Source organism: Anolis carolinensis, unplaced genomic scaffold (genome assembly GCF_035594765.1).
Source record: "Anolis carolinensis isolate JA03-04 unplaced genomic scaffold, rAnoCar3.1.pri scaffold_24, whole genome shotgun sequence".
Taxonomy (NCBI): domain Eukaryota; kingdom Metazoa; phylum Chordata; class Lepidosauria; order Squamata; family Dactyloidae; genus Anolis; species Anolis carolinensis.
Window position 1 is genome coordinate 1,008,248 of NW_026943833.1, and position 27,518 is coordinate 1,035,765.

Genomic DNA, 27,518 nt, shown 5'->3' on the forward strand with positions numbered 1-27,518 from the left:
ATACTAATATATATTATCGGAATGAATCGTATTATTTTTCCTCTTTCAGCGCCTGTCAGTCATCGAGTCCCACGACCTTTTGCGGAAGTTCATCCTCTTCTTGAGCCGCGAAGAGCAGTGCCGGGACGTCTGCGTCTGCTTGGAAGGAAGCCACACGCTCTGCCTCATGGGTATTATGATCCCCAAATCATAATAATAATAATCCTGACAGGAAGCTTTTAAGTAATTTGCACGAGTCCCCAATTCGTTCGTCGTGCAGTGGGAAGCTACTAACTGATTTGCACGAGCCCCTCGTTCAAATTATTATTATTATTATGATGATGATGATTATTCCTGAATGTTGGAGTTCTTTTCTTTCCGCCCAGGCAACCTGATCTTCCTGTCCTCCCTGAACGACCGTGTCCTGGAGGAGGAGGCGGCCCACGTGGTGCGGGTCCTGACCTGGATGCTCTGCTACTGCCAGAAGTACGTCTCCCAGAAGAAGTCCAACCTCACCCACTGGCACCCCGTCCTGGGGTGGTTCTCACAGCCCGTGGATTATGGGTAAGAGCAGCAGGAAGGCCTCCGTTCGCTCGCCAAGCTTCTAACTGATTTGCACGAGCCCCTCGTTCAGGATCTGCAATCCAAATCCTGTCAGGAAGCTATTCAGTCATTTGCACGAGTCCCTGATTTATTCTGTATCTCCGGTCATTCGGTATCGGCACTCAAATGCAGACAGGAAGTTATTAAGTAATTTGCACGAGCCCCTGATTCAGGATCTCCAATCCAAATCCTGACAGGAAGCTATTCAGTCATTTGCACGAGTCGCCGAATCGTTCGTCATGCAATGAGAAGCTACTAACTGATTTGTACGAGCCCCTCGTTCAGGATCTCCAATCCAAATCCAGACAGGAAGCTATTCAGTCATTTGCATGAGTCCCCGATTTATTCTTTATCTTCGGTCATTCAGTATCTGCGCTCAAATCCAGGCAGGAAGTCATTAAGTAATTTGCATGAGTCCTTAATTTGTCTGCCCCTGATTTGTTCAGTATCTCCAATCCAAACTCAACAGGAAGCTGTTTAGTAATTTTCATGAGTCCCCAATTCATTTGTCCCTGATTTGATCAGTATCTCCAATCCAAACTCAACAGGAAGCTGTTTAATAATTTGCACAAGTCCCTGATTCATTTGCCCCTGATTCGTTCAGTATCTCCAATCCAAACTAGACAGGAAGTTATTAAGTAATTTGCATGAGTTCCTGATTCATTCGCCCCTGATTCGTTCGGTATCTCCAATCCAAACTCAACAAAAAGGTATTAAGTAATTTGCATGGGTCCCAGATTTATTCTGTAACTCCGGTCATTCGGTATCTACGCTCAAATCCAGACAGGAAGTGATTAAGTAATTTGCACGAGTCCCCGATTCATTTGCCATGCAATTGGAAGCTACTAACTGTCACGACCCAGGCGGCAGAGGCACCAATAACCATACACAGAGGCCAGAATCTAACTAATATCTTTATTGAAGGAATATATAAAGTTAATAAAAACAAGTATAGAAAATAGTCCAGAATTAGACCCTTCAGGAAAGGTCAGAATTAGTCCAAAAAAGCAATGTCCAATAAGAAATATTAAGGTCCAAAGTTGTAATCCAATAACCGAAACACTCACTTTGCCAAGCAAAGTGAGGGGAGATGACAAGGTCCTTAGTCCATAAAACTTGAGCGTGGCTAGGAAATAACTTGATACTTGAAACAAGGCTTGAACGCGGAACAAGGTAACTAAGAACAAGAACAAGGTCCGTGGAATAACTTGGTAAAATCCGTGAAACAAGGCAAGGATTAGTCCTGGGAAACAAGGCAAAGTCCGTAGGTAAACAAAGGCTGGGAAGCAAGGCGAAGGCTGGATAGCAAGGCAAGGCTTGAGCTGAAGCGAGGCTTGAATCGGAGCGCGCTGTCCAGACACAACTCGCTCCGTAGGCTGACGAATTGACTCCGCGAAGTTGCTACGCGGGCAAAACACCTATATAGAGTCCAACTTTCTCACCAAAGCGGTTCTCTGGGAATCAGAAACGAAAGCTAAACTCTGAGACCAGATGTTAAACTCCTTAAAGATTCTCACGAGAACCAATGTTAATTGGCAACATTCTTAGCTGCTATCCTCGCACTCCTGCGCGAAGCTGAATCCAAACTTCTCTGTTGTTTACAAAACTCCCGGCGCAAGAACACGGGAGAAGTAGGCTCTGGGGTTGTTTGACATACTTCTGGGGCACAACTTTCTTGCAGGTGCAAGGTTTCCAGATCTGCCTGGGAAGGATCTGGCTGAGAGGAATCCAGTTCAGACTGGGAAGGTAAAAAACCCAAGTTTTCATCTTCATCAGGGATTACAATGTCCTGAGCAGGACTACAAGGCCCATGGTTCATCACACTATCCCCCTCCTCAGGGCCCCTCCCAAACTGGGGTCCTCTCCCCGAGGCGCGAGGTCGCGGTTTGGTGGGATAGGTCAGATGGAAGCGACGGGTTAGATCAGGAGCATGGACTGTGGAGGCGTCTTCCCAAGAGCGTTCCTCAGGCCCAAAACCCACCCAGTCAATGAGATATTGTAGGCGGCGGCGATGAAAGCGAGAATCCAAAATGTCCTCAACCTCGAACTCCTCCTCCCCATTCATCAAAACAGGAGGGGGGGCCGGTTGGTCTGTATCAGGACGCACACCATCCGCCGGAAGGAGCAGGGAACGGTGAAACACTGGGTGAATGCGCATTGAACGCGGAAGTTGGAGTTTGAAAGTCACGGGGTTTAATTGCGCCACCACTGGATAGGGGCCAATGAAGCGGGCATCTAACTTCCGGCATGGGCGGTGGGAGGGCAGAAAGCGAGTGGACAGAAAAACCCGATCTCCTACCTTGATTTCGGGGCCCGGCTGGCGGTGTTTGTCAGCGTGGCGTTTATAGTCCTCCTTGGCTTGGTCCAGTTGCTGGAGCAAAAGTTGTTGCACCGCTGTGAGTTCCTGCAGCCAATCCTCTGCTGCGGGAACTTCTGAAGTTTCAATGACAGGGGGAAAGAAACGTGGATGGAAACCGTAGTTTGCAAAGAACGGCGTTTCTTTTGTAGAAGCTTGAACTCCATTATTGTAGGCAAACTCAGACAGTGGTAACAGAGAAGCCCAATTGTCCTGTTGGTAGTTTACATAACAGCGAAGATACTGCTCCAAAGTGGCATTGGTGCGCTCCGTTTGCCCATCTGTTTGGGGATGATGAGCTGAAGATAAGCGAGAGTCTATGCCCAGTAGTTTTTGTAGTGCCTTCCAAAAACGAGAGGTGAATTGAGATCCACGGTCTGTGACTAAACTCTTGGGCAATCCATGTAGTCTGAAAACATGCTGAAGAAATAGATCCGCAGTTTCTTTGGCCGTGGGGAGGCCTTCGCAGGGAATGAAATGGGCTAACTTGGTGAATAGGTCCACCACCACTAAGATCGTGGTGAATCCACAGGAAGGTGGTAGGTCAGTGATGAAATCCGCGGAAATTATTTCCCATGGGCGAGATGGGGTAGGAAGGGGGTGCAAAAGCCCTGAGGGCTTCTCCCTTCGTATCTTGGAGCGCTGGCATACTGGGCAGGTGTTGACATATTTTTCCACATCCTTGCGGATCTTGGGCCACCAAAATTCTCTTAGGATCAAATGCATGGTTTTAAATAGTCCGAAGTGTCCTGCTGGTTTGCAGTCATGACACAGACGAAGCGCTTTTTCCCTGCCCGGTCCGGGTGGGATATAAACATGATTTCTATAGCAGAGCAGCCCATCTTTAAGCGAAAAGGGAAAATGCAGACCTTGGCGAAGTTGGTCCTGCGCCCAGGCATCTGCTTGCTGACTAGCCCTGATTTCTTGAGCACAGATGGGTCCTGGAGTAGGGGAAGTTGAACCAATGGGACTGGATTTGGTGTTCCCCACTGTGAGCGTGGCAAAGTTCTCAGGTTGTAGCAGTTGGGATTCAAAGGTCTCCTTGCGTCCTGCAGCGTATTCCGGTTTACGTGACAGGGCGTCTGCTTGCTTGGTTTGAGCTGGGGTCACATAATGGATCTGGAAGTTGAAACGTTCAAAGAATAAAGCCCAACGTTGCTGCCTCTGATTTAATTTGCGGGCAGTTCTTAGATGTTCTAGATTACGATGATCAGTGTGGACTTCAATGGGGAATTTGGCCCCTTCTAGCCAATGTCTCCAAGTTTCAAAAGCTGCCTTTATGGCCAGTAGTTCTTTTTCCCAAATGGTGTAATTCCTCTCTGGTGTGGTTAGTTGACGAGAATAAAAGGCACAGGGGTGGAGGTGATCTCCCACCGGTTGTAAGAGTACAGCCCCAATTGCCACATCCGAGGCGTCCGCTTGCACCACAAAAGGGGTTCCAGGATTTGGGTGCTGTAGAATTGGCTGGGAGGTGAATAGTTTCTTCAGTTGCTGGAACCCTTTCTCTGCTTGATCAGTCCAGCGGAAAGGCTGCTTTCCACGGATGCAGCTAGTGATGGGGTCGGACCAGCGGGCAAAATCTGGAATGAACTTGCGGTAGTAGTTCGCGAACCCCAAGAAACGCTGCACCTCTTTCTTGTTAGTTGGCGCCCGCCATTCCAACACTGCTGAAACTTTGGCTGGATCCATGGAAAGCCCTAGAGGCGAGATGCGGTAGCCAAGGAAATCTACCTCTTGTAGATCAAAAGCGCATTTTTCTAGCTTGGCATAAAGTCCATGATCCCGCAGTCGTTGCAACACCATTTTGACGTGGTTCTCATGTTCTGATTGTGATCTGGAAAACACCAAAAAATCGTCCAGGTAGATTATCAAGAATCTGTCTAGATAGTCCTGAAAAATATCGTTGACAAAATGCTGGAACGTTGCGGGAGCTCCGCATAAACCGAAATTCATAACTCGGGACTCGAATAATCCGAATTTAGTCTGGAAGGCGGTCTTCCACTCGTCCCCTTCTCTGATGCGAACTAGATTATAAGCCCCCCGAAGATCCAGCTTGGTGTAGACCTTGGCTCCTCGAAGTCGGTCCAGTAGATCCGAGATTAAGGGCAGGGGATAGCTGTTCCGCTTGGTGATATTGTTCAATGCTCTGTAGTCCACCACCAAGCGTAATTCCCCTGACTTCTTCTTCACAAACATCACTGGGGAGGCGGCTGGGGATTGAGAGGGTCTGATGAACCCCTTGCGAAGGTTTGTCTCTAAGAATTCCCTGAGAGCTTCTTGCTCTGGTTCAGTCAGGGAGTAGAGATGCCCTCGCGGGATCGGGGCCCCCTCCACCAAGTCAATGGCACAGTCATAAGGTCTATGTGGGGGTAATTTTTCGGCTTCTTTCTCATTGAATACATCCCAATACTCGGAGTACTTCTTTGGCAAGGTGATGATGGGCTCGGAGTCTGTGGCATGGCATACCTTGGCTACGAGGCAATGGTTTTGGCAGTACGGTGAAGCAAACTGCAGTTCTCTGTTGGACCAGGAGATGTTAGGGTCGTGGAGTGTCAGCCATGGAATTCCCAAAATCACAGGGAAATGGGGAACCTCGGTAACAAAGAAGGAAATCTCTTCCATATGTTCCCTTATCCACATCCTGGTGGGTTCCGACCACTGGCTTACGGGGCCCGTCTTGAGGGGACGGCCGTCTATGGCTTGCACCACACGGGCATTCTTGAAATCATGATATTGTAATCCCAGAGAGTCGGCATACTCTCTATCGATGAAATTGTTGGTAGCTCCAGAGTCTATCATGGCGTGGATCATGACGGGTCCCCTTTTTGCTGACCATAATGTGACCACGAGAAGGAACAGGACCCCGGTTGGCGGCTCTTGGATGGATTTTTTGACCGGGTTGGCGAGCCTCTCTACACCCGGTCGTTGGCTTCCCCCGCCGGCTGTGTGCCAGTCGGCTCAGACGCCTTCGACTCCGTGGAGGACGCCGCCGCAAGACGGGCGGCAGGCTTCCCTTTGGCTGGGCACTCTCTGGCGAAGTGGCCCCCGTTCCCGCAGTACCAGCAGAGGTTCAAGCGTTGACGACGGGCCTTCTCGGCGGCATCTAGTCTGGGACGCACATTGCCCAACTGCATCGGCACCTCCTCGCCTCCTCTGGGGTATGGGGTTGGCGGCGGGGGTCTCCACACCGGACGTGGCTGAACACTGGCGGGAGCGGGGGGTTTTGCCCCGGCTCTACCGCCCTGGCCTCGAACCCATTGTTTCCTGTTGGCAATCATGACTTCAGCCCGTAAACATTGATCAATGAGTGCCTCGAGGGTCTGGGGAGGTTCCACCTTGGAGATTTCTTCCAGCATTTCAATGTTGAGACCCTCCCGAAATTGTCCTCTGAGGGCTACATCGTTCCAGCCGGTGTTGTGGGCCAGCACGCGGAACTCGGCTATGTACTGAGACATGGGTCTGTCTCCTTGAAGGAGGCGCCGGAGTTTGTGACCGGCTGCCTCCAAATTGTCCTCGATTCCCCAGGTCTCCTTAAGGTGATCCAAGAAGCGTTGTGCTGAACTTAGGTGGGGGGAGGCTTGATCAAACAGGGCCGTCGCCCAGCTAGCCGCTGGTCCGTCTAGAAGACTGTAGACCCACGCCACCTTGATGTCTTCTTGGGGAAACTCGGCATCACGGGCCTCTAGATAAGCTTGACATTGGCGGCGGAAAACATGAACCTTAGCAGCTTCTCCAGAAAACTTGGTAGGCAACGCCATGGCCGGGAGGCGAACTCCGCGCTCCCTCAACCCTTTTATTTCTCCATCCTGCGCGTTGAGTCTGTCACGGATGCGGTCCACTTCGTCCTTGCTGATGGTGTAGCTGAGCGGCTGTCCAGCCGGCGCGGCTCCGGTAGACATCCTGGCCTCGGTTAGTTGGTGCTTATGGGTGGCGGAGTCAAACTGTCACGACCCAGGCGGCAGAGGCACCAATAACCATACACAGAGGCCAGAATCTAACTAATATCTTTATTGAAGGAATATATAAAGTTAATAAAAACAAGTATAGAAAATAGTCCAGAATTAGACCCTTCAGGAAAGGTCAGAATTAGTCCAAAAAAGCAATGTCCAATAAGAAATATTAAGGTCCAAAGTTGTAATCCAATAACCGAAACACTCACTTTGCCAAGCAAAGTGAGGGGAGATGACAAGGTCCTTAGTCCATAAAACTTGAGCGTGGCTAGGAAATAACTTGATACTTGAAACAAGGCTTGAACGCGGAACAAGGTAACTAAGAACAAGAACAAGGTCCGTGGAATAACTTGGTAAAATCCGTGAAACAAGGCAAGGATTAGTCCTGGGAAACAAGGCAAAGTCCGTAGGTAAACAAAGGCTGGGAAGCAAGGCGAAGGCTGGATAGCAAGGCAAGGCTTGAGCTGAAGCGAGGCTTGAATCGGAGCGCGCTGTCCAGACACAACTCGCTCCGTAGGCTGACGAATTGACTCCGCGAAGTTGCTACGCGGGCAAAACACCTATATAGAGTCCAACTTTCTCTCCAAAGCGGTTCTCTGGGAATCAGAAACGAAAGCTAAACTCTGAGACCAGATGTTAAACTCCTTAAAGATTCTCACGAGAACCAATGTTAATTGGCAACATTCTTAGCTGCTATCCTCGCACTCCTGCGCGAAGCTGAATCCAAACTTCTCTGTTGTTTACAAAACTCCCGGCGCAAGAACACGGGAGAAGTAGGCTCTGGGGTTGTTTGACATACTTCTGGGGCACAACTTTCTTGCAGGTGCAAGGTTTCCAGATCTGCCTGGGAAGGATCTGGCTGAGAGGAATCCAGTTCAGACTGGGAAGGTAAAAAACCCAAGTTTTCATCTTCATCAGGGATTACAATGTCCTGAGCAGGACTACAAGGCCCATGGTTCATCACACTAACTGATTTGCACAAGCCCCTGATTCAGTATCTCCAATCCAAATCTGGAAAGGAAGCTATTAAGTAATTTGCACGAGTCCCTGATTTATTCTGTATCTCCGGTCATTCTGTATCTGCGCTCAAATCCAGACAGGAAGCAATTAAGTAATTTGCACGAGTCCCCGATTCATTCATCATGCAATGGGAAGCTACTAACTGATTCGCACGAGCCCCTGAATCAGTATCTCCAATCCTCACAGGAAGCTATTAAGTTATTTGCACAAGTCCTTGATCTATTCTGTATCTCCAGTCATAAAGTATCTGCACTCAAATCCCGACAGGAAGCTATTAAGTAATTTGAACGCCTCCCTAATTTATTCTGTATCTCCAATTGTAAAGTATCTGCACTCTAATCCTGACAGGAAGCTATTAAGTAATTTGCACGAGTCCCCAATTCGTTAGGCCCCGATTCATTCAGTATCTCCCATCCAAACTCAACAAAAAGCTGTTGAGTAATTTGCCCAAGTTCCTGATTTGTTTGTCCCTGATTCGTTCAGTATCTGCACTTTAAACTCAACAGGAAGCTATTAAGTAATTTTCATGAATAACTTATTCATTCGGTATCTCCAAACCAAACACAACAGGAAGCTACTAAGTAATTTGCACAAGTTCCTGATTGATTCAGTGTCTCCAACCAAGACTCAATAGGAAGCTGTCGAGTAATTTGCACAAGTTCCTGATTTTGTTCAGTATCTCCAATCCGAACTTGACAGGAAGCTGTTAAGTAATTTGCATGAGTCCCAGATTCTCTCCATCTGTTATTGTTGTCTTCAGGTTGAATGAGTCGATGCCCCTCCTAACGAAGCAGTTGCAGCACCTTTGGGGCGTCCACCTGATCCGCATCCTCTTCAGCGACGTCCTCAGCAAGAAACTCCAGGAAAACCAAGATGGCGCCCGAACGCAAGCCCAGGCCGCTTCCCCGCAGAACAGCCTCCCCATGAAAAGTCAGTATGGGAACCATTAGGGGTGGACTCTGGCCCCCATAATCTCCAGTGTGAATGGGGGATCATGGGAGATGCATCTGGAGACCCATGTTTACAATTGAGGGCTGATGGGAGATGTTCATGGCAGCCATATTGGTTGGGGAATCATGGGATATGTCTCTGGAGACCCATGTTTACATTTCAGGAATGATGGGAGATGTTCATGGCAGCCATATTGGCTGGGGCATCATGGGATATGTCTCTGGAGACCCATGTTTACATTTGAGGGATGATGGGAGATGTCTATGGCGACCATATTCGTTGGCAAATAATGGGAGATGTCTCTGGAGACCCATGTTGACTTGAGGAATCATGGGAGAATGCATCTGGAGACTTGTTGACTGAGGGGTGATGGGAGATGTATGGTTAGGAGATCTTGGAGGATGTCTCTGGAGGCTTGTTGACCTGAGGGATGATGGGAAATGGACCTGGAGACCCATGTTGACTTAAGAGATGGTGGGAGATGTATTTGGAGACCCATTTTGACTTAAGGGATTATGGGAGATGCATCTGGAGACCCATGTTGACTTAAGGGATGATGGGAGATGCATTTGGAGACCCATGTTGACTTAAGGGATGATGGGAGATGCATTTGGAGACCTGTGTTGAGGGATGTAGGGAGTTGTATATGGTACCATATTGGTTGGGTAATCATGGGAAATGACTGTGGAGACCCATATTGACCTGAGGGAGGATGGGAGATTTCTCTGGAGACCCATGTTGACTTAAGGGATGATGGGAGATGCATCTGGAGACCCATGTTGACTTGAGGAATCATGGGAGATGCATCCAGAGAGCCATGTAGACTTGACGGATGATGGGAGATGCATCTGGAGACCCATGTTTACAATTGAGGGCTGATGGGAGATGTTCATGGCAGCCATATTGGTTGGGGAATCATGGGAAATGTCTCTGGAGACCCATGTTGACTTGAGGAATCATGGGAGATGCATCTGGAGACTTGTTGACTGAGGGATGATGGGAGATGTATGGTTAGGAGATCTTGGAGGATGTCTCTGGAGCCTTGTTGACCTGAGGGATGATGGGACATGGACCTGGAGACCCATGTTGACTTAAGGGATGATAGAAGATGCATTTGGATACCTATGTTGAGGGATGTATATGGTACCATATTGGTTGGGGAATCATGGGAAATGTCTGTGGAGACCCATGTTGACCTGAGGGATGATGGGAGATTTCTTTGGAGACTTGTTGACCTGAGGAATGAAGGGAGATGCATCTGGAGACCCATGTTGACTTAAGGGATGATGGGAGATGCATCTGGAGAACCATATTGACTTAAGGGATGATGGGAGATGCATCTGGAGACCCATGTTTATGTTTGAGGGATGATGGGAGATGTGTATGGTGACCATATTGGTTTGGGGATAATAGGAAATATGGCAATTATATTGATTGAGATATCATGAGAGATGTCTCTGGAGACATGTTGACCTGAGGTATGATGGGAGATACATCTGGAGACTCCTGTTGACTTGAGGGATGATGGGAGATGTGTATGATGGCCATATTGGTTGGGGGATTATCTGAAACATCTCTGGAGACCCATGTTGACTTGAGGGATGATAGGAGATGCATCTGGAGACCCATGTTTATGTTTGAGTGATGATGGGAGATGTGTATGGTGACCATATGGGTTGGGGGATCATCTGAAACGTCTCTGTAGACCCATGTTGACTTGAGGAATGATGGGAGAAGCATCTGGAGATCTATATGTTTGAGAGATGATGGGAGATGTGTATGGCGACCATATTGGCTGGAGGATCATGGGAGATGCATCTGGAGACCCATGTTGACTTGAGGAATGATGGGAGATGTATATGGCAACCATATGGGTTGGGGGATCATGGGAAACCTCTCTGGAGACCCATGTTGACTTGAAGGATGATGGGAGAAGCATCTGGAGCTCCATGTTTATCTTTGAGGGATGATGGGAGATGTGTATGGTGGCCATATTGGTTGGGGAATCATCTGAAACCTCTCTGGAGACCCATGTTGACTTGAGAGATGATGGGAGATGCATCTGGAGATCCATGTTTACGTTTGAGGGATGATGGGAGATGTGTATAGTGACCATATGGGTTGGTGGATCATCTGAAACATCTCTGAAGACCCATGATGACTTGAGGAATGATGGGAAATGTATATGGCAAATATATGGGTTGACGGATCATGGGAAATGTCTCTGGAGACCCATGTTGACTTGAGGGATGATGGGAGATGCATCTGGAGATCCATGTTTATGTTTGAGGGATGATGGGAGATGTCTATGGTGGACATATTGGTTGGGGGATCATGGAAAACCTCTCTGGAGACCCATGTTGACTTGAGGGATGATGGGAGATGCATCTGGAGATCCATGTTTATGTTTGAGGGATGATGGGAGATGTGTATGACGGCCATATTGGTTGGGGGATCATCTGAAACATCTCTGGAGACCCATGTTGACCTGAGGGATGATGGGAGATACATCTGGAGACCCCTGTTGACTTAAGGAATGATGGGAAATGTATATGGCAATTATATGGGTTGAGGGATGAAGATAGATGCATCTCGAGACCCATGTTGACTTGAGGGATGATGGGAGATGCATCTGGAGAGCCATGTTTATGTTTGAGAGATGATGGGAGATGTGTATGGCAACCATAATGGTTGAAGGATCATGGGAAACATCTCTGTAGACCCATGTTGACTTCAGGGATGATGGGAGATGCACCTGGAGACCCATGTTGGCCTGAAGGATGATGGGAGGTACATCTGGAGACCCATGTTGACCCGAAGGATGATGGGAGATGTATCTGGAGACCCATGTTGACTTAAGGGATGATGGGAGGTTCATCTGGAGACCCATGTTTGGGGATGATGGGAGATGCCTAGGGCGGCCATGTTTCTCCCCATCTGCAGACCTCTTCAAGCGGGCCTTCCAGAAGTCGGCCTCCGTCCGCCACATCCTGAAGCCCGTGGGCGGGAAGCGGGTGGACTCGGCCGAAGTCCAGAAGGTCTGCAGCATCTGCGTCCTCTACCAGATGGCCCTCACCACCCTCACCCAGATCCGACTCCAGATCCTGACCGGTGAGTTCTCCTCATTATTATTATTATTATTATTATTATTATTATTATTGGAGTGGGGTTCGCTATATGTCGGTTTCACTTTGAGTTCACCACGATGCTTTGGTTTCACTTTGAGTTCACCACGATGCTTTGGTTTCACTCTGAGTTCACCACGATGCTTTGGTTTCACTTTGAGTTCACCACGATGCTTTGGTTTCACTTTGAGTTCACCACGATGCTTTGGTTTCACTTTGAGTTCACCACGATGCTTTGGTTTCACTTTGAGTTCACCACGATGCTTTGGTTTCACTCTGAGTTCACCACGATGCTTTGGTTTCACTCTGAGTTCACCACGATGCTTTGGTTTCACTCTGAGTTCACCACGATGCTTTGGTTTCACTCTGAGTTCACCACGATGCTTGGTTTCACTTTGTGTTCACCACGATGCTTTGGTTTCACTCTGAGCTCACCACGATGCTTTGGTTTCACTTTGAGTTCACCACGATGCTTTGGTTTCACTTTGAGTTCACCACGATGCTTTGGTTTCACTTTGAGTTCACCACGATGCTTTGGTTTCACTTTGAGTTCACCACGATGCTTTGGTTTCACTTTGAGTTCACCACGATGCTTTGGTTTCACTTTGAGTTCACCACGATGCTTTGGTTTCACTTTGAGTTCACCACGATGCTTGGTTTCACTTTGAGTTCATCACGATGCTTTGGTTTCACTTTGAGTTCACCACGATGCTTTGGTTTCACTTTGAGTTCACCACGATGCTTTGGTTTCACTCTGAGTTCACCACGATGCTTTGGTTTCACTCTGAGTTCACCACGATGCTTTGGTTTCACTTTGAGTTCACCACGATGCTTTGGTTTCACTTTGAGTTCACCACGATGCTTTGGTTTCACTCTGAGTTCACCACGATGCTTTGGTTTCACTCTGAGTTCACCACGATGCTTTGGTTTCACTCTGAGTTCACCACGATGCTTTGGTTTCACTCTGAGTTCACCACGATGCTTTGGTTTCACTCTGAGTTCACCACGATGCTTTGGTTTCACTTTGAGTTCACCACGATGCTTTGGTTTCACTTTGAGTTCACCACGATGCTTTGGTTTCACTTTGAGTTCACCACGATGCTTTGGTTTCACTTTGAGTTCACCACGATGCTTTGGTTTCAATCTGAGTTCACCACGATGCTTTGGTTTCACTCTGAGTTCACCACGATGCTTTGGTTTCACTTTGAGTTCACCACGATGCTTTGGTTTCACTTTGAGTTCACCACGATGCTTTGGTTTCACTTTGAGTTCACCACGATGCTTTGGTTTCACTCTGAGTTCACCACGATGCTTTGGTTTCACTCTGAGTTCACCACGATGCTTTGGTTTCACTCTGAGTTCACCACGATGCTTTGGTTTCACTCTGAGTTCACCACGATGCTTTGGTTTCACTCTGAGTTCACCACGATGCTTTGGTTTCACTCTGAGTTCACCACGATGCTTTGGTTTCACTCTGAGTTCACCACGATGCTTTGGTTTCACTCTGAGTTCACCACGATGCTTTGGTTTCACTCTGAGTTCACCACGATGCTTTGGTTTCACTTTGAGTTCACCACGATGCTTTGGTTTCACTCTGAGTTCACCACGATGCTTTGGTTTCACTCTGAGTTCACCACGATGCTTTGGTTTCACTCTGAGTTCACCACGATGCTTTGGTTTCACTTTGAGTTCACCACGATGCTTTGGTTTCACTTTGAGTTCACCACGATGCTTTGGTTTCACTTTGAGTTCACCACGATGCTTTGGTTTCACTTTGAGTTCACCACGATGCTTTGGTTTCACTTTGAGTTCACCACGATGCTTTGGTTTCACTTTGAGTTCACCACGATGCTTTGGTTTCACTTTGAGTTCACCACGATGCTTTGGTTTCACTTTGAGTTCACCACGATGCTTTGGTTTCACTTTGAGTTCACCACGATGCTTTGGTTTCACTTTGAGTTCACCACGATGCTTTGGTTTCACTCTGAGTTCACCACGATGCTTTGGTTTCACTTTGAGTTCACCACGATGCTTTGGTTTCACTCTGAGTTCACCACGATGCTTTGGTTTCACTCTGAGTTCACCACGATGCTTTGGTTTCACTCTGAGTTCACCACGATGCTTTGGTTTCACTCTGAGTTCACCACGATGCTTTGGTTTCACTCTGAGTTCACCACGATGCTTTGGTTTCACTCTGAGTTCACCACGATGCTTTGGTTTCACTTTGAGTTCACCACGATGCTTTGGTTTCACTTTGAGTTCACCACGATGCTTTGGTTTCACTCTGAGTTCACCACGATGCTTTGGTTTCACTCTGAGTTCACCACGATGCTTTGGTTTCACTTTGAGTTCACCACGATGCTTTGGTTTCACTCTGAGTTCACCACGATGCTTTGGTTTCACTTTGAGTTCACCACGATGCTTTGGTTTCACTCTGAGTTCACCACGATGCTTTGGTTTCACTCTGAGTTCACCACGATGCTTTGGTTTCACTTTGAGTTCACCACGATGCTTTGGTTTCACTTTGAGTTCACCACGATGCTTTGGTTTCACTTTGAGTTCACCACGATGCTTTGGTTTCACTTTGAGTTCACCACGATGCTTTGGTTTCACTTTGAGTTCACCACGATGCTTTGGTTTCACTTTGAGTTCACCACGATGCTTTGGTTTCACTTTGAGTTCACCACGATGCTTTGGTTTCACTTTGAGTTCACCACGATGCTTTGGTTTCACTTTGAGTTCACCACGATGCTTTGGTTTCACTTTGAGTTCACCACGATGCTTTGGTTTCACTTTGAGTTCACCACGATGCTTTGGTTTCACTTTGAGTTCACCACGATGCTTTGGTTTCACTTTGAGTTCACCACGATGCTTTGGTTTCACTTTGAGTTCACCACGATGCTTTGGTTTCACTTTGAGTTCACCACGATGCTTTGGTTTCACTTTGAGTTCACCACGATGCTTTGGTTTCACTTTGAGTTCACCACGATGCTTTGGTTTCACTTTGTGTTCACCACGATGCTTTGGTTTCACTCTGAGCGCACCACGATGCTTTGGTTTCACTTTGAGTTCACCACGATGCTTTGGTTTCACTTTGAGTTCACCACGATGCTTTGGTTTCACTTTGAGTTCACCACGATGCTTTGGTTTCACTTTGAGTTCACCACGATGCTTTGGTTTCACTTTGAGTTCACCACGATGCTTTGGTTTCACTTTGAGTTCACCACGATGCTTTGGTTTCACTCTGAGCTCACCACGATGCTTTGGTTTCACTTTGAGTTCACCACGATGCTTTGGTTTCACTTTGAGTTCACCACGATGCTTTGGTTTCACTCTGAGTTCACCACGATGCTTTGGTTTCACTTTGAGTTCACCACGATGCTTTGGTTTCACTCTGAGTTCACCACGATGCTTTGGTTTCACTCTGAGTTCACCACGATGCTTTGGTTTCACTTTGAGTTCACCACGATGCTTTGGTTTCACTTTGAGTTCACCACGATGCTTTGGTTTCACTTTGAGTTCACCACGATGCTTTGGTTTCACTTTGAGTTCACCACGATGCTTTGGTTTCACTTTGAGTTCACCACGATGCTTTGGTTTCACTTTGAGTTCACCACGATGCTTTGGTTTCACTTTGAGTTCACCACGATGCTTTGGTTTCACTTTGAGTTCACCACGATGCTTTGGTTTCACTTTGAGTTCACCACGATGCTTTGGTTTCACTTTGAGTTCACCACGATGCTTTGGTTTCACTTTGAGTTCACCACGATGCTTTGGTTTCACTTTGAGTTCACCACGATGCTTTGGTTTCACTTTGAGTTCACCACGATGCTTTGGTTTCACTTTGAGTTCACCACGATGCTTTGGTTTCACTTTGAGTTCACCACGATGCTTTGGTTTCACTTTGAGTTCACCACGATGCTTTGGTTTCACTTTGAGTTCACCACGATGCTTTGGTTTCACTTTGTGTTCACCACGATGCTTTGGTTTCACTCTGAGCGCACCACGATGCTTTGGTTTCACTTTGAGTTCACCACGATGCTTTGGTTTCACTTTGAGTTCACCACGATGCTTTGGTTTCACTTTGAGTTCACCACGATGCTTTGGTTTCACTTTGAGTTCACCACGATGCTTTGGTTTCACTTTGAGTTCACCACGATGCTTTGGTTTCACTTTGAGTTCACCACGATGCTTTGGTTTCACTCTGAGCTCACCACGATGCTTTGGTTTCACTTTGAGTTCACCACGATGCTTTGGTTTCACTTTGAGTTCACCACGATGCTTTGGTTTCACTTTGAGTTCACCACGATGCTTTGGTTTCACTTTGAGTTCACCACGATGCTTTGGTTTCACTTTGAGTTCACCACGATGCTTTGGTTTCACTTTGTGTTCACCACGATGCTTTGGTTTCACTCTGAGCTCACCACGATGCTTTGGTTTCACTTTGAGTTCACCACGATGCTTTGGTTTCACTTTGAGTTCACCACGATGCTTTGGTTTCACTCTGAGTTCACCACGATGCTTTGGTTTCACTCTGAGTTCACCACGATGCTTTGGTTTCACTCTGAGTTCACCACGATGCTTTGGTTTCACTCTGAGTTCACCACGATGCTTTGGTTTCACTTTGAGTTCACCACGATGCTTTGGTTTCACTTTGAGTTCACCACGATGCTTTGGTTTCACTCTGAGTTCACCACGATGCTTTGGTTTCACTTTGAGTTCACCACGATGCTTTGGTTTCACTCTGAGTTCACCACGATGCTTTGGTTTCACTCTGAGTTCACCACGATGCTTTGGTTTCACTCTGAGTTCACCACGATGCTTTGGTTTCACTTTGAGTTCACCACGATGCTTTGGTTTCACTCTGAGTTCACCACGATGCTTTGGTTTCACTTTGAGTTCACCACGATGCTTTGGTTTCACTCTGAGTTCACCACGATGCTTTGGTTTCACTCTGAGTTCACCACGATGCTTTGGTTTCACTCTGAGTTCACCACGATGCTTTGGTTTCACTCTGAGTTCACCACGATGCTTTGGTTTCACTTTGAGTTCACCACGATGCTTTGGTTTCACTTTGAGTTCACCACGATGCTTTGGTTTCACTTTGAGTTCACCACGATGGTTGGTTTCACTTTGAGTTCACCACGATGGTTGGTTTCACTTTGAGTTCACCACGATGGTTGGTTTCACTTTGAGTTCACCACGATGGTTGGTTTCACTTTGAGTTCACTACGATGCTTTGGTTTCACTTTCAGATCTCTGTGATGGTCTGTTTCACTTTCAGTTTTCTTCCAGTTCTCAGTTATGGTTTAGTTTCACTTTTAATTCATTTCAGTTCCCTGTGATGGTTTAATTTCACGTTCAGTTCGCTATAATGCGGTGGTTTCACTTTCAGATCATGATCGTGGTTTAGTTTCATTTTCAGTTCACTCGTAGTTCATTTCGGTTCATTATGATGGTTTAGTTTCACTTTGCGATCACCACGATGCTTTCGTTTTTGGGTTCACTATTATTTAGTTTCATGCTTTGGTTTGGATTTGGATTCATTACGATGCTTTAGTTTCAATTTCAGTTCCCCACCACGTTTGCTTTCCTGTTCCGTTCACTATGATGCAGTGGTTTCACTTTCAGATCACTATTGTGCTTTAGTTTCATTTTCACTTCACTTGTGGTTCATTTAGGTTCATTATGATTTAGTTTCACTTTCAGATCACCACGATGTTTTGGTTTCGATTCACTATATAGTTTCATGTTATTCACTGCGATGGTTTGGATTGGATTTGGATTGATTCTGATGCTTTAGTTTCACTTTCAGTTTCCCACAATATTTTGGTTTCCTGTTCCGTTCACTATGATGCTGTGGTTTCACTTTCAGATCACTGCAGTGCTTTAGTTTCATTTTCAATTCACATTGATGGTTTAGTTTCACTTTTCATTCATTTTGGCTCACTAAGGTGGTTTAGTTTCACTTTCATTTTACCACAATATTATGGTCCTTATTTGGGTTTAGTTTCATGTTCAGTTCCTTGCCGTGCTTTAGTTTTACTTCCAGATCGCTGCCATGCTTTGGTTTGGATTTGAAACAATGCTTTGAAACAATGCTTTGGTTTCACTTTCAATTCACTATGATGCTTCCATTTCCTCTTCAGTTCACTATGTTGCTTCGGTTTCCCTTTTGGTTCACTTCAGAGCTTTAGTTTCATTTTCAGTTCACAGCAATGATTTCGTTTCCCTTGCACTAAATTGCACTTCACTAGGATGGTTTAGTTTCACTTTCAGTTCACCACAATACTTCGCCTTGTATTTGAGTTCATTAGTATTGTTTAGGTTCTCGTTCAGTTCACTAGGCTGCTTTGGTTTCCCTTTCAGTTCCCCACATTACTTTCGTTTCCTGTTTAGTTGACTATCGTGCTTCGGTTTCACGTTTGGTTCACCACAGTGCTCAAGTTTCAATTTCAGTTCACAGCGATGGTTTAGTTTCATGTGTCGTTCATTTCAGTTCATTATGATGGTTTCGTTTCCCCTTCAGATCATTGCCGTGCGTTGGTTTTACTTTCAGATCACTGCCATGCTTTGTTTTGCATTTGGGTTCACTTCGATACTTTTGTTTCACTTTCAGTTCACTACCGTGCTTTGAGTTTAATTTTCGGTTCACAAGGATGGTTTAGTTTCACTTTCAGTTCTTTTCAGCTCGCTATGGTGGTTTAGTTTCACTTTCTGATCACTGCAATGCTTTGGTTTGTATTTGGGATCACTGTTATTGTTTAATTTTATATTCAGTTCACTGCCATGCTTTGGTTTTATTTTCAGATTACTGCCATGGTTTGTTTTCGATTTGGGTCCACTACAATGCTTTAGTTCACTGTGATGCTTTGGTTTCACTTTTGGTTCACTATAATGCTTTAGTTTCATTTTCAGTTCACGATGCTTTGGTTTCCTGTTCAGTTCAATAAGATGGATTAGTTTCACTTTCAGATCATCACAATGCTTTGGTTTATATTTGAGCTCACTATTATTGTTTGGATTCATGTTCAGTTCCCTGGCATGCTTCAGTTTTACTTCCAGATCACGGCCATGTTTGGTTTGGATTTGGGTTCACTACAGTGCTTTTGTTTCACTTTCAGTTCTCCACGATGCTTTTGTTTCCTCTTCAGTTCACTATGTTCTTTTGGTTTTACTTTTGGTTCACTACAGTGCTTTACTTTCATTTTTAGTTCACAGCGATGATTGAGTTTCACTTGTTCATTTTGGTTCATTATGATGGTTTAGTTTCACTTTCATTTTACTGCAATGCTTTGCTTTGTATTTGGGTTTAGTTTCACTTTCAGTCCACTGCCGTGCTTTGGTTTCTTGTTCAGTTCACTTTTGGTTCGCAGCAATGGTTTAGTTCCACTTATAGTTGATTTCAGTTCACTGTGATGGTTTAGTTTAATTTTCAGATCACCGCAATGCTTTGGTTTGTATTTGACTTCACTGTTATTGTTTTGTTCCCTGTCCAGTTCACTATGCTTTAGTTTCAGTTTACTACAATGCTTAGGTTTCCTGTTCCGTTCACTATGTTGTTTTGGTTTCACTTTTGTTTCACTACAGTGCTTTAGTTTCATTTGCAATGATGGTTAATTTCACTTACAATTTATTTCAGTTCACTATGATGCTTTGGTTTCCCATTTGGTTCACTTCAGAGCTTTAGTTTCATTTTCAGTTCGCAGTGATGGTTTTGTTTCCCTTGCACTACATTGCACTTCACTAGGATGGTTTAGTTTCACTTTCAGTTCACCACAAGACTTCACCTTGTATTTGAGTTCATTAGTATTGTTTAGGTTCTCGTTCAGTTCACCACATTACTTTCGTTTCCTGTTTAGTTAACTATCGTGCTTCGGTTTCACGTTTGGTTCACCACAGTGCTCAAGTTTCATTTTCAGTTCACAGCGATGGTTTAGTTTCATGTGTCGTTCATTTCAGTTCATTATGATGGTTTAGTTTCCCCTTCAGATCATTGCCGTGCGTTGGTTTTACTTTCAGATCACTGCTATGCTTTGTTTTGCATTTGGGTTCACTTCGATGCTTTTGTTTCACTTTCAGTTCACTACCGTGCTTTGAGTTTAATTTTCGGTTCACAAGGATGGTTTAGTTTCACTTCCAGTTCTTTTCAGCACGCTATGGTGGTTTAGTTTCACTTTCTGATCACTGCAATGCTTTGGTTTGTATTTGGGCTCACTGTTATTGTTTAATTTTACATTCAGTTCACTGCCATGCTTTGGTTTTATTTTCAGATTACTGCCATGGTTTGTTTTCGATTTGGGTTCACTACGATGCTTTAGTTCACTGTGATGCTTTGGTTTCACTTTTGGTTCACTACAATGCTTTAGTTTCACTTTCAGTTCACCACAGTGCTTTGGTTTCCTGTTCGGTTCACTACACTGTTTTAGTTTCAGTTTACTACGATGCTCAGGTTTCCTGTTCCGTTCACTATGATGTTGTGGTTTCACTTTTGGTTCACCAAAGTGCTTTAGTTTCATTTGCAATGATGGTTTAATTTATTTGAGTTCAGTATGATGCTTTGGTTTCACTTTCAGATCATTAAAATCCTTTAATTTTATTTTAATTTCACAGGGATGATTTAGTTTCACTTGTAGTTCATTTCGGTTCACTATTACTGTTTAATTTCACGTTCAGTTCCCTGCAATGCTTTCATTTTACTTTCAGAGAACTATCATGGTTTCGTTTGGATTTGGGTTCACGATGATCCTTTCCTTTCACTTTAGTTCCCCACTATGCTTTCGTTTCCTGTTCAGTTCATTATGCTTTAGTTTCACTTTCAGTTTACTACAATCCCTAGACTTCCTGTTCCATTCCCATTTGGTTCACTTCAGAGCTTTAGTTTAATTTTCAGTTCACAGTGATGGTTTCGTTTCCCTTGCACTACATTGCACTTCACTAGGATGGTTTAGTTTCACTTTCAGTTCACCACAAGACTTCGCCTTGTATTTGAGTTCACTAATATTGTTTAGGTTCTCGTTCAGTTCACTAGGCTGCTTTGGTTTCCCTTTCAGTTCCCCACATTGCTTTCGTTTCCTGTTTAGTTAACTATCGTGCTTCGGTTTCACGTTTGGTTCACCACAGTGCTTTGAGTTTAATTTTCAGTTCAGTTCAGTTTCACTTGTTCATTTCAGCTCACTATGATGGTTTAGTTTCACTTTCAGGTCATTCACAATGCTCTGGTTTGTATTTGGATTCACTATTATGGTTTAGTTTCATGTTCAGTTCCCTGCCATGCTTTAGTTTTACTTCCAGATCACTGCCATGCTTGGGTTCACTATGATGCTTTTGTTTCACTTTCATTTCCACTTTCCTCTCCTGTTCACTTCATTACAAGGCTTCAGTTTCACTTTGAGTTCCCCATGATGCTTTCGTTTCCTGTTAAGTTCACTGTGATGCTCTGGTTCCACCTTGAGTTTCATTTTCAGTTCACAGCGATGGTTTAATTTCACTTGTGGTTCATTTCGGTTCACTATGATGGTTTAGTTTCACTTTCACTTTCAGTCTACTACGATACTTAGGCTTCCGGTTCTGCTCACTATGATGCTGTGGTTTCACATTCAGATCACTACACTGCTTTAGTTTCATTTGCAGTTCACATCGATCATTTAATTTCACTTATAGTTCATTTCACTTCACTATGATGCTTTGGTTTCGCTTTCAGTTCCTCTCGATGCTTTCATTTCCTCTTCAGTTCATTATGTTGTTTTGGTTTCACTTTTGGTTCACTACAGAACTTTAGCTTTGTTATCGGTTCACAGCCAAGGCTTAGTTTCACTTGTGGTTCATTTCGGTTCACTATGATGGTTTAGTTTCACTTTCAGTCTACTACGATACTTAGGCTTCCTGTTCTGCTCACTATGATGCTGTGGTTTCACATTCAGATCACTACACTGCTTTAGTTTCATTTGCAGTTCACATCGATCGTTTAATTTCACTTATAGTTCATTTCACTTCACTATGATGCTTTGGTTTCGCTTCCAGTTCCTCTCGATGCTTTCATTTCCTCTTCAGTTCATTATGTTGTTTTGGTTTCACTTTTGGTTCACTACAGAACTTTAGCTTTGTTATCGGTTCACAGCCAAGGCTTAGTTTCACTTGTGGTTCATTTCGGTTCACTATGATGGTTTAGTTTCACTTTCAGTCTACTACGATACTTAGGCTTCCTGTTCTGCTCACTATGATGCTGTGGTTTCACATTCAGATCACTACACTGCTTTAGTTTCATTTGCAGTTCACATCGATCATTTAATTTCACTTATAGTTCATTTCACTTCACTATGATGCTTTGGTTTCGCTTTCAGTTCCTCTCGATGCTTTCATTTCCTCTTCAGTTCATTATGTTGTTTTGGTTTCACTTTTGGTTCACTACAGAACTTTAGCTTTGTTATCGGTTCACAGCCAAGGCTTAGTTTCACTTGTGGTTCATTTCGGTTCACTATGATGGTTTAGTTTCACTTTCAGTCTACTACGATACTTAGGCTTCCTGTTCTGCTCACTATGATGCTGTGGTTTCACATTCAGATCACTACACTGCTTTAGTTTCATTTGCAGTTCACATCGATCATTTAATTTCACTTATAGTTCATTTCACTTCACTATGATGCTTTGGTTTCACTTTCAGTTCCTCTCAATGCTTTCATTTCCTCTTCAGTTCACTATGTTGTTTTGGTTTCACTTTTCGTTCACTACAGAACTTTAGTTTTGTTATCAGTTCACATCCAAGGTTTAGTTTCACTTGTCATTCATTTCGGCTCACTATGATGGTTTAGTTTCACTTTCGTTTCACCGTAATGCTTTGGTTTTGGTTTGGGTTCACTATTACTGTTTAATTTCACATCCACTTCACTGCCATGCTTTGGTCTTACTTTCAGATAACTGCCATGCTATGGTTTGGATTCGGGTTCACAAAGATGCTTTGGTTTCATTTTCAGTTGACATCAATGGTTTCATTTCACTTGTATTTCATTTCAGTTCACTGTGATGGTTTAGTTTCACTTTCAATTCACGGCAGTGGTTTGGTTTGTATTTGGGTTCACTATTATAGTTTAGTTTCAGGTTCAGTTCACTATGTTTCTTTGGTTTTACTTTTGGTTCACTACAGTGCTTTAGTTTTGTTATCAATTCACAGCCAAGGTTTAGTTTCACTTGTCGTTCATTTCGACTCACTATGATGGTTTAGTTTCACTTTCAATTTACCACAATGTTTTGGTTTGTATTTGGGTTTAGTTTCCTGTTGAGTTCATTGCCATGCTTTGGGTTGGATTTGGGTTCACTATGATGCTTTCCTTTCACTTTCAGTTCACCACGATGCTTTGGTTTCCTGTTCAGTTCACTTTTGGTTCACTACAATTCTTTGCTTTCACTTTCAGTCCACCATGATTCAGTTTCGCTTTCAGTTCACTACGATGCTTTGGTTTCCTGTTCAGTTCACAGTGATGATTTGGTTTCACTTTTGGTTCACTACAGTGATTTAGTTTCATTTTCAGTTCACAGCGATGATTTAGTTTCACTTATCGTTCATTTCTGTTCATTATGATGGTTTAGTTTCACTTTCAGATTACCACAATGCTTTGATTTGGATTCGGGTTCACTATTGTTTAGTTCACTGTGATGTTTTGGTTTCACTTCTCATTCACCATGATGCTTTAGTTTCACTTTCAGTTCAGTATGCTGTTTTGGTTTCACTTTCAGTTCACTACTATTTAGTTTCACTTTTGGTTTAGTTCAATGCTTTGGTCCCGCTCTCAGTTTGCTCCTATGATTTAGTTTCACTTGTGGTTCATTTAGGTTCATTATGATGGTTTAGTTTCACTTTCAGTTCACCACGATATTTAGTTTCACGTTCCGCTCACTACAGCGCTTTAGTTTCATTTCCAGTTCACAGAAATTTTTTAGTTTCACTTTTCATTCGTTTCAGTTCCCTATGGTGGTTTTATTTCACGTTCAGCTCGCTATGATGCGGTGGTTTTGCTTTCAGATCAATATCGTGCTTTAGTTTCATTTTCAGTTCACTTGTAGTTCATTTTGGTTTATTATGATGGTTTAGTTTCACTTTCCGATTACCACAATGATTTGGTTTGTATTTGGGTTCACTATTACTGTTTACTTTCATGCTTTGCTTTGGATTTGGATTCATTACAATGCTATAGTTTCACTTTCAGTTCCCCACCACGTTTGGTTTCTTATTCCATTCACTATGATGCTGTGGTTTCACTTTCAGATCACTACACTGTTTTAGTTTCACTTTCAGTTCACTTGTTCATTTTGGTTCATTATGATGGTTTTGTTTCACTTTCAGATTATCACAATGCTTTGATTTGGATTTGGGTTCACTATTGTTTAGTTTCACGTGATGTTTTGGTTTCACTTCTCATTCACCATGTTGCTTTAGTTTCACTTTCAGTTCACTTGTTCATTTTGGTTCATTATGATGGTTTTGTTTCACTTTCAGATTATCACAATGCTTTGATTTGGATTTGGGTTCACTATTGTTTAGTTTCACGTGATGTTTTGGTTTCACTTCTCATTCACCATGTTGCTTTAGTTTCACTTTCAGTTCACTTGTTCATTTTGGTTCATTATGATGGTTTTGTTTCACTTTCAGATTATCACAATGCTTTGATTTGGATTTGAGTTCACTATTGTTTAGTTTCACGTGATGTTTTGGTTTCACTTCTCATTCACCATGTTGCTTTAGTTTCACCTTCAGTTCACTATGCTGTTTTGGTTTCACTTTCAGTTCACTACTATTTAGTTTCACTTTTGGTTTAGTTCAATACTTTGGTCCCGCTCTCAGTTCGCTACTATGATTTGGTTTCACTTGTAGTTCGCTTTCAGTTGACTACGATGCTTTGGTTCCATGTTGAGCTTGCGATGTTGTCCTTTGCTTTGGATTAGGAGGCACCACGATGCTTTGGTCCCACTCTCCGTTCGCTCCTATGATTTGGTTTCGCTTGTAGTTTGCTTTCTGTTGACTACGATGCTTTGGTTCCACGTTCAGCTTGCGCTGTCATCCTTAGGCCTGACGTACCTGGACGACCTCCTCCCGAAGCTGTGGGCCTTCATCTGCGAGCTGGGTCCCCAGGGTGGGCTGAAGCTCTTCCTGGAGTGCCTCAACAACGACACCGAGGAGTCCCAGCGCCTCCTGGCCATGCTCACCCTCTTCTGCGACTGCTCACGGCACCTCATCACGTAGGTCCACACCAGACTGGGGAAGCCATTGAGTCATTTGCAGTTCATACCAGACAGGAAGCTATTGAGTCATTTGCACGAGTCCCTTATTTGTCCCCAATTCACTAGGTATGCCCAATTCAGTCTCAATAGGGAGGTATTAAATTATTTGCACGAGTCCCTGATTTCTTCAGTGTCTCCCATCCAAACATGACAGGAAGCTATTAAGCTATTTGTATAAGTCCCTCACTAGTTCAGTGTCTCCAATCCAACCACAACAGGAAGCTATTAAATAATTTGCACAAATTCCTGATTGGTTTAGTGTCTACAATCCAAGCTCAAAAGGAAGGAAGCTATTAAGTAATTTGCATGAGTCCCTGATTGGTTCAGTGTCTCCAGTCCAAGCTCAATGGGAAAGACGCTGTTAAGTAATTTGCACAAGTCCCTGATTTGTTCAGTGTCTCCAATCCAAACAGAAGAGGAAGCTATTAAGCTACTTGTATGAGTCCCTTACTAGTTCAGTGTCTCCAACCCAAAACCAACAGGAAGGAAGCTGTTTTTGCAAGTAATTTGCACAAGTCCCTGATTGGTTCAGTGTCTCCAGTCCAAGCTCAATAGGAAGGAAACTGTTAAGTAATTTACACAAGTCCCTGATTCGTTCAGTGTCTCCGATCCAAACATGACAGGAAGCTATTAAGCTATTTGTATGAGTCCCTCACTAGTTCAGTGTCTCCAATCCAGACACAACAGGAAGCTGTTAAGTAATTTGCTCGAGTCCCTGATTTGTTCAGTGTCTCCAACCAAAGCTCAAAAAGAAGGAAGCTGTTAAGTAATTTGCATGAGTTCCTGAATTGTTCAGTGTCTCCAATCCAAACACGACAGGAAGGTATTAAGTTATTTGTGTGAGTTCCTGATTTTTTCACTGTCTCCAATCCAAGCTTGACAGGAGGGAAGCTGTTAAGTAATTTGCACGAGTCCCTGATTTGTTCAGTGTTTCCAATCTAAACTCAACAGGAAGCCATTAAATAATTTGCACGAGTCTCTTATTCATTCAGTATTATTATATCATTATATTGTATCATATTAATATATCATTATATTGCATTATATTCATTATTATATTATATCATATTTTGTGTTTATTATTTCATTATTATCTCTATATATAAAAGGGTAATGAAATTTTGGCCTAGGACAAAACAACAAAACTACACATCCCAGAAACACTAAACTTGGCAGCACAACCCCTCATCCATGCCTCTACGTTCATACAACAAAAAGAAAAGAAAAATAAAGTCCTAATTAGAGGGAGAGGAATAATTGCTTTCATCAAATTGCTGCCAGTTAGAAGGCTAAGCTTGGTCTCCTAGCAACCCACTCAGCCCAAGGGACAGGCAGAGTTAGGCCTCAGGCCTCAGTGTGGAAGAAGCCTAAGTGAGGCCTAACTCTGCCTGTCCCCTGGGGTGAGTGGGTTGCTAGGAGACCAAGCTTAGCCTTCTAACTGGCAATGCGTGGCCGGGCACAGCTAGTATCATTATATTACGTCATATTTTCATTATAGATTATATTGGTTATATCATTACATTATAATCATATTTTATTATAACATATCATATATTATAATTCCTATATTTCTATCATATCTTTATTATAATTATATTAGCATATATTATCATTATTATATCTGTTACTATATCGTAATGTTATATCATATATTATGTTTGTTATATTATATTGATCACATTTTTATTATTGCATTAATTATTTTTCTCTTTGGTCACCCTGAGTCCCCTAGGGTGAGAAGGGCGGGGTAGAAATGTTGTAAAGAAATAAATATATTAATGATTTAATAATAAATATAATATACTATATTGTATTATTATTAATATATTATATGGTTACTATTGTCGGCGTGGAGGGTCAGGGTGCGAGCTGGGTGGGTTTCTTCAAGCTCCATCAATCATCTTCTCCAGCACCCTGATGAATTCGTTGCAATCGTCTGCCTCACCAATTCCTGTTCAGTGTCAGACTCAAACACGTGAGTAGTCTGAAGTCCAAACATTTATTTCAATATCTATAATACATATTTACAAAGCACAGCAAAAGCCATCGCTCTGAGCTGGCATTCTCTTTAGCCTCTTCGCTCGGCAAGCACCAGCTCAACACTCGCAGAGATAAGAAAGCACATTCCTCAGTCTGAAAGAAGTTCCGACCTCCAAAGCAGGAAACCATGCCTGATAGGTCATAGAAATCACAACAGGCTGTCAATCAAAACTAGCCTGCTGTTAACCGTTTCATTTCTGAAACACACTTTTGCACAAC

The 27,518-nt window shown here is 43.8% G+C and overlaps 1 protein-coding gene and 1 long non-coding RNA gene across 5 annotated transcripts in view; one reads left to right on the forward strand and one right to left on the reverse strand.

Annotated features, from left to right (window-relative positions):
* The window catches only part of ube3b (ubiquitin protein ligase E3B), an 81,656-nt gene that overhangs the window by 24,304 nt on the left and 29,834 nt on the right, over nt 1–27,518 (forward strand). For all 4 annotated transcript variants that reach the window (XM_062966552.1, XM_062966553.1, XM_062966554.1 and 1 more), the window contains 5 exons: nt 50–170; nt 366–543; nt 8,669–8,838; nt 11,803–11,970; nt 25,046–25,217. In XM_062966552.1, the coding sequence (XP_062822622.1) occupies nt 50–170; nt 366–543; nt 8,669–8,838; nt 11,803–11,970; nt 25,046–25,217 (809 nt within the window). The remainder of the gene's footprint in view (nt 1–49; nt 171–365; nt 544–8,668; nt 8,839–11,802; nt 11,971–25,045; nt 25,218–27,518) is intronic.
* Nucleotides 27,245–27,518, reverse strand: part of LOC134294819 (uncharacterized) — a 3,965-nt gene continuing 3,691 nt past the window's right edge. Inside the window, exon 2 of the long non-coding RNA XR_010001500.1 lies at nt 27,245–27,518. This exon is cut by the window's right edge and continues 794 nt beyond it. This is a non-coding gene — a long non-coding RNA (uncharacterized LOC134294819).